Source organism: Wolffia australiana, chromosome 2, assembly GCF_029677425.1.
Source record: "Wolffia australiana isolate 7733 chromosome 2, ASM2967742v1".
In the NCBI taxonomy this organism is placed as follows: Eukaryota; Viridiplantae; Streptophyta; class Magnoliopsida; order Alismatales; family Araceae; genus Wolffia; species Wolffia australiana.
The window spans coordinates 15,523,404-15,530,333 of NC_135836.1; the positions used below are offsets into that span (position 1 = coordinate 15,523,404).

General features: G+C 40.4%; 1 protein-coding gene across 1 annotated transcript; it reads right to left on the reverse strand.

Annotated features, from left to right (window-relative positions):
- Positions 1-4,269: 4,269 nt before the first annotated feature.
- On the reverse strand, positions 4,270-6,620 carry LOC144716973 (GroES-like zinc-binding dehydrogenase family protein). Its single transcript, XM_078592265.1, has 10 exons — positions 6,462-6,620; positions 6,243-6,379; positions 6,111-6,160; positions 5,698-6,029; positions 5,547-5,629; positions 5,388-5,463; positions 5,240-5,301; positions 4,990-5,085; positions 4,753-4,914; positions 4,270-4,586 (listed from the first exon to the last, which is right to left on the reverse strand). Exons 1-10 carry the CDS (start codon positions 6,499-6,501, stop codon positions 4,476-4,478), a joined length of 1,149 nt encoding a protein of 382 aa, XP_078448391.1. The 5' UTR covers positions 6,502-6,620; the 3' UTR covers positions 4,270-4,475.
- Between the last annotated feature and the right edge of the window lie 310 nt (positions 6,621-6,930).

The window sequence follows — 6,930 nt, forward strand, 5'->3', positions numbered from 1 at the left end:
GTAAATATTCTCATCCTCTCTATCTTTAATTAAACCTTGTGCTAGATAAATGAAACAACACTCTAAGGCAATTCTTTTATGTTCTTTATCCATTTTACTTGTATCTTGATATTTGTGATTTCTTGAGATGGTATTTCTTGATGAATGATTGGAGAAGCTTGGCCCAAAGGGGATGGGCCTGTCTCTGTAGAGATTGGAAGCAAGAGGCTGGTGCAGCGATATCTCCCAATGCATGCTCTTCGTTCTTTGGTAATTTCATATAATCTGCATCTTGTAAGTTGATGCAAGGAAATTTGGAGGTCAGGAGTAGATAAATAGCGGGCATATGTACTTTTATATCAGTACTCCAATTTCTTCATTCTGGATTCATCTTGTCCATATTTGAGTCCTCACATCTATCTGCCTCTGAACCTAATCTATCCAAATATGGCTCACCTCCAATCATCAATAAAGGTCATCTCCAATCTCTAACTCCAAAATCCAATTACAGAGGACGACCCCTAGCTTCCATTAGCTATTCAATATAATGTGATATAAGGCGAAGAACAACTAATTTTGATTGAGTGCATTCTCATCCTAAATGATACCTATGTTATCATACATTAATATTTTCTGTAAAAAAAAATACTTTTCCATAAAAAAACAACAAATATTTCCCTCAAAAAATGTGTTCTTTCTTCTGGATGTTAAAAACATCGCTATCAGGTTTTTTTAGGCTAGATTGATGATCTAAAACAATTCACACTATAGAAAGGAAGCAAATCGAATAGTATTTAAACCAAACTATCAGATGATTTAATCACCTTATGCGGGACACATTTCATTATCAGTGTGATACTTCTACAACTCTCTTGGAGTCAGTTTAGAGTCTAGCTTTTATATGTATCCATGTAATCTTCAGAAGTTTGGATCTCCTAGTTGTTCCCTTGAAAAAATAAGGCTTTAAATCGTAGAAGATATCCTCATCATCTAGTCTCTTTAGAGGGCAGCTTTTTCAGAGAATTTGATAAAAGGAGGGGCACCCAGGTATGCCTTGCATGAGCACCTAAGGACATATGCCTTATGTTGGGTTCTAAGCCCATAATTGACATGAAGAAGGCAATTCATGTAGCAAACGACTGAAAAATAATTGTAATGCCACTTAAAAATGATGATCAAATAAACTGTGTGTGGATCGAATCTGAAATTTCTCAATTCTGAAAGACAGACACATCAAGCTACTCATAGGTCCAGGCTTTAAACGTACTCCCATGATTCCCAACACGTGAAATCCCCTCTTGACGATCCCTGTTGTTGATCCTCCGTCTTTGTTTTATTGTTCTGATTTATGGACACATATGTGATCGACAAGACAGTCACACATTCCATATCTAGTTAAGTTTTAATTAGGAAAATATTTCCATTATAATAAGTGAATGATGCTTATAATGAAGTACATGAATACATGATTCAACATAGGGAATTATGATGACATCATAATATGACGATCAATCTGACAAAGTGAATTATGATGAAATCATGATAAGATGATCACTAGTTTTTAAGCATGTGTTTTAGACATTTACACTTAATTGTCTTTATCTTACAATCCTGAAACTTTTAGTTTATTTTCTGACATCTAACAAACCAGTTTTATTTGACCCACTAGACCAATATATCCACATAGTTTATAACTTTAGTGGTCCAATAACCTATTGGGTGAGATAATTAATTACTTATCACCATATATATTAATTAATTAATCATGGGTGAGTTTAACCCAATCAATAGGTTGAGTTTATATCCAGTGAAGTTACAAGATATACCTTGTGCTCTAGAAAATATAAAGGAGTACAATGGCTCACTCGTGGAACCTTATAGCTATAGGTTACTTTGTGCGTATATCCTTCATCTGCATGGTGGTACAATGAGGACTTAAGGTAAATTAATTGTCAAGCCCTAATTGGTCAATCTTGATAGTATTGAGATGTTGAGAATCCTTGTATAACTCTTTTCCAATATTCCACTTGTTGGGTTCTAGGGACATGATTGAGATGAAGCTCAATCTATTCTCGTGTAAAAAACATGTGAATCCCATATTTATAATTTCTCAGTCCTCTGAGTGAGACAGGTTGAGCTGTTCATGTGTTCATCCTCTAGATGTATCATCACAATCCCAGGCACGTTGTCTTTACTCCATCTTGAAGAGACTTGTTACCACTCCATTGTGTATTATAATGTCTCAATCGCATCAGGAGTGAAGAGGAGCTAAGGGGGTAAGGTAAAAGAAGGGTGGGCATGTGAATAGTTATGACCTATGTGAATTTCAATTAGGGCCTTCCCCTTTTATAATTAGTGAGAACTTTTCATAATATACCTAGAATTAAAGTTAATATTTTGATGTCAAAGGAACATTTGTGTGTAATCTTCTAGGGCCATATATCAGTCTATTTAATGAATCCAATGGCCCAATAAGTTTATTCTACGGTTACATTTATTACCTATATCATTATATAGATTAATTAATCAGCCATCAATTTAACCCTACGGAGAGGTTTAGTTTCTAGCTGATGGAGTGTCAAACTATACCTTACACTTTAGAAGATATAAAAAATAGTTTTGTGATTCACTAATGGAACCTTTCTGTCATTAGTTACCGTGTATGTTGAATCCATTCGCTCAACGCTCCTAGGATGACATAGCGTATGGTCAACAATCAAACCCTAATTGGTCATTCGAGTTAGTGCTAAGGTAATTTAGAAATCTATAGCCCAATGGTTACAGAGCCTCAACTGCTGAGTGGGGAGACCTGGGTTCAAAACCCGCTGGTCGCACCCCTCCAACATATAAAAAAAATAAAATTGAAAGGTAATTTAGAAATCATTGGAGAACTCCTCTAACATTCCATTACCTTGGCGTAGGACTTCATTTCATCACCTTCCTTGAGCTATCTCCACAGATACCGAGGGAAATGATCAATTCACATCAATTCAATAATCTGTGATAAATTCTTAATGCATGTGAACTATATTTTTTGTAATTCCACGATTATGAACTTGTATGTCATGGTTAAAATAAAATCGTTCATCCAAAGGACATCTTAAAATTCTCAAGTTTAAGGACCACTTACACAATTGTGATGTGAATCAACTTGATTAAAAATTTGGAATGATACCATTCAAAGATACATACATACCAATTTAGTGAAAACTTCACACTAAAGAACACCCACTATCTATCCTTACTACTTCCACATTAATGCCTCCAAGATCGAACATACTCCTCGTATGAGATGGACTAGACAGTGTTATTCTGTTAGAATACTTTCATATCCTTCTTGAGTATCCTTTGAACACAAGTATTTAGAACTCATGCTTAAATAATAGAGATATCTGTATTTTGATCCCATCATAATTCACGCACAGTTGGATCATGTACTCATAGACTTTGTTGTAAGCATCACATGTGTAATATAAATGAGTTTATTAGATTAATGAACATGAGAAGTTATATGGAATGTGTGATTGGATTTCTGGTCACATATATTTCAATCACCACTATCTTATCCAAGAACTTCATCATATAGTCTTGCCTTGACCGTCTCGTTTTACCAAGGCCAGATGATCCCATCTTGACCAATCAATAATCATCGTGAACTTTGAGCAAAACATGAGCTTGGATGCTTTGGAAATCATGAATCTGAGTTTAAAACGAAATTGTTAAAACGACCAATCAACTTTCTTATCCATCTCTTTAACTGTTTAAAGCTATCTCCACCAATTCAGTTTAAAATGACTTTGGAATTCATCACCGAAGTGCCCTGCTCTGGCTCGAAACGAGGCCCAAAATAGGTAAAAAAATTCCCAAAAGATGGTCAAAACCGCCAAAATATGGCGTTAAGTAGCTTAAAACTATTGAGACAACTGGCTACAGTCGTCCAGGAGAGGAAGTTAAGATTCGTTGCACAACTGAACAACAACGGTCGCAGTATAACAGGCTCGTTCTGAAACGGCAATGAATTGATCCATTGCTATAACTGAATGACAATGGTCCTCAGTGAAACGGTCTCAATTTGAGACTATAAATAACTCGGTAATATTCTTGATTTAATGAGGCTTTTCTCACCAAAATGTGTCTCCCATTGCGTCGGCTCCCCCGATCACCGTCTCTCTCTTTTGTTCTCTAATGTATCAGCCCGAATGGCTTTTGAGTTCGGATCGTGAGATGACCCTCCTTCCCTCTTCATCTCTACTTCCCACTTCTTGAATACAACATATCATCTCACTATCCTTAACAAAAACAGTTCTGCTCTGTTAACATATCACAACAATAACCAAATTCTACGACGGGAGATCCCGGTTTGACATTACAAGAAGAACATTTGAGCAAGTAGATTTCATTAAGCCAGTAGAGGGCGTTGACCCCTTACAAGTCTCTTCCCAGAAAGGACTCCACCTCCCTGTTCCTCGCTTAGCGGACGGCCAGCGGAGGCAAAGTTATACGCTGAGAACGCACCGTAGAGACACCCCGTCCGCCAGCAGCTTCATGGCCGTGTTAATCTCCTCGAACGGTAGCTCGTGGGTTATCAGCCCATCCACCTTAAGGAACTACAGAAAACAAGTAAGAGAAAATCAATAAACAAAGAGATGGTAGTCTGAGATATCCCCCTGACAAGGCGCCAAGGGATGACTGCGAACGATGGGTTGTATTCCTTCCCCGTTGATGGCGAAGTGTTTTTGTGTCTATTAGAGCTTGAGACGGAGAGGAGCTCACCCCGTTGGTATACTTTTCAACCATGTCCGGCAGCTCTGACTTCGGCTTGATGTCGCCCAAGATGGTTCCGACGATCCTCCGGCCATCGAACAGCTCCATCGGATGCAGCATAAGAAGCTCTGGCGATGAATGGACACCGACCACCACGCAAAGTCCCCATCCCTGTAAAATAAGAGGCCTTCTGTCACTACGAGAAAGCTAAAAATTTGAGCTTTGTGAAGTTACTATCGAATTTACGTCATGGGTCGACATGAACGCCTCCCGGAGAACCTCCCTGTTGCCGACACACTCGAAGCAATAATCGACGCCCCCGTTGGTCATGCTACGTATTACCTAAGCAGCCATGCCATCAGTACACATAATTAAAACGGGCGCTGAAGACATTCGTCTTCGTTATCCTCCAGATTTTATGAGGTTTTAACACGAATGTTCCTCAGTTCAAAGGGTTTTAAATGACGCTGTTTGAGTGCCGATTCTTCCGTTGTACCTCATGGACAGGAATCGACTGTTCTCTGGGGTTGACGAAGTCGGTGACGCCCATCCCCTTCGCTGCACATGGTGCAAGTCGAAAACTGCCGTCGGTAAAAGAAAAAGATTAAATCTTGTTAAATTTATCCGCAGTGCCCATCGTCCACCTTTGATAAATTTATCCGGGTTGACGTCGATTCCGATAATCCGAGAAGCTCCTCTAATACGGGCTCCCTCCGCTGCCTGGAAGACACGTCGATATATCAGTCTCTGCAAGAACACGACGAGTTTTATTCTGAAGAAGATCTAAAGAGAAATAATCTCACCGCTAATCCCACGGCGCCTAACCCAAACACAGCCACCGTTGACCCCTCCTGCACGTTAGCCGTCTTCCACGCCGCACCGACTCCTGAGATAATCTTATCTTTGTTATCGTCGGACTACGCTATCTTTCTTAAGCTGTCCCTCGGGATATACCAGTGGAGACACCGCAGCTGAGGAGGCAGATCTTGTTCAGGGGAGCGCTGGGCTGTATCTTGACGACGCAGGCCGAGTCGAGAACAGTGTACTCGCTGAACGTGGAGGTGCTGAGGAAGTGATAGATGGGCTGCCTTGCAGAGGCCGTGTAAAACCTCGTCTTCCCATCGTTGATCATGGTGCTTCTGAAAGCGTTGATCCGGTATTTGTCGCAGATATTGGTCTTGGAAGAAGTACAGTAGACACAATCGCCGCATTCCCCTACGCATACTGGAACTACGTGGTCGCCCCTCTTCAGATCTTTCACCCCTTCTCCGACGCTCTCTACCACGCTGCTCGAAGAAAGCTGATAAATTGAACTACGGAGAGAGAAGATTAGGGAGAGCGTGAGAGAGAGAGTGGAGAAAGGGTACCCGGATGCCTCGTGTCCAAGTATTCTGGGGTATACGCTCATGGCTGAGTTCTAATGTACAATTGAGAAAAAGTCTTGGAGGTTAAAGAACCAAAAAAGTCAGGATAATTTTGTGAGTTCGCTTGGAACGTACCTCTCCTTTCCAGACGCCAAGGTCGGTGTGGCAGATTGAGGTGAAAAGAATCTTGACTCGGACTTCCAATTTCTGAGGAGGGTCGACCTCGATCTCTTCCATGGAAAGCGGTTCCGAAGGACCCCAGAGAACCGCAGCTTCACAAATTGGCCGACATGAGATGCTGTGAAGAAGAAATTGAATAGCAACAGAGATCTCGCTGAAACTTTCTTTGCGTACCTCTGCAAGTGATGGTTTTTCCTGTCCAGTCGCAAGCCATGGCGCCGTGGAAGAGATCTGTGTCCTCCTTCGCAGCTGTATTCTCTCTCTAATAAGAGGAACAAGCGACAGCTCTGATTTGATGTCACTATAAAGTAAACTGTTGTGTTTACTTAGTTCTAATACATCAACATGACCGATGTAAGAAGAGCAACAAATCGAAATTCAATCTTTCCCCTTTCTTTTGTTAAAAACCTAGGAGATGAAGGGAAGTTGACTTTCCACATGTGAAGGGCATTATTGTAATTGCTTGGTTGATGATTGCACATAAAATTGGACTTGTGGGACAGAGAACTGTCAGACCAGTCCCAGCCAGGACCACAGGTCGCCATCATAAGGGGGACCAGTTGGTTGGGCAGGTTTAAGTATGAGGATCAAACCAGGTCTGAACCGGAAGTATATTATTAAATATTTGTTAGATATTTTGAGT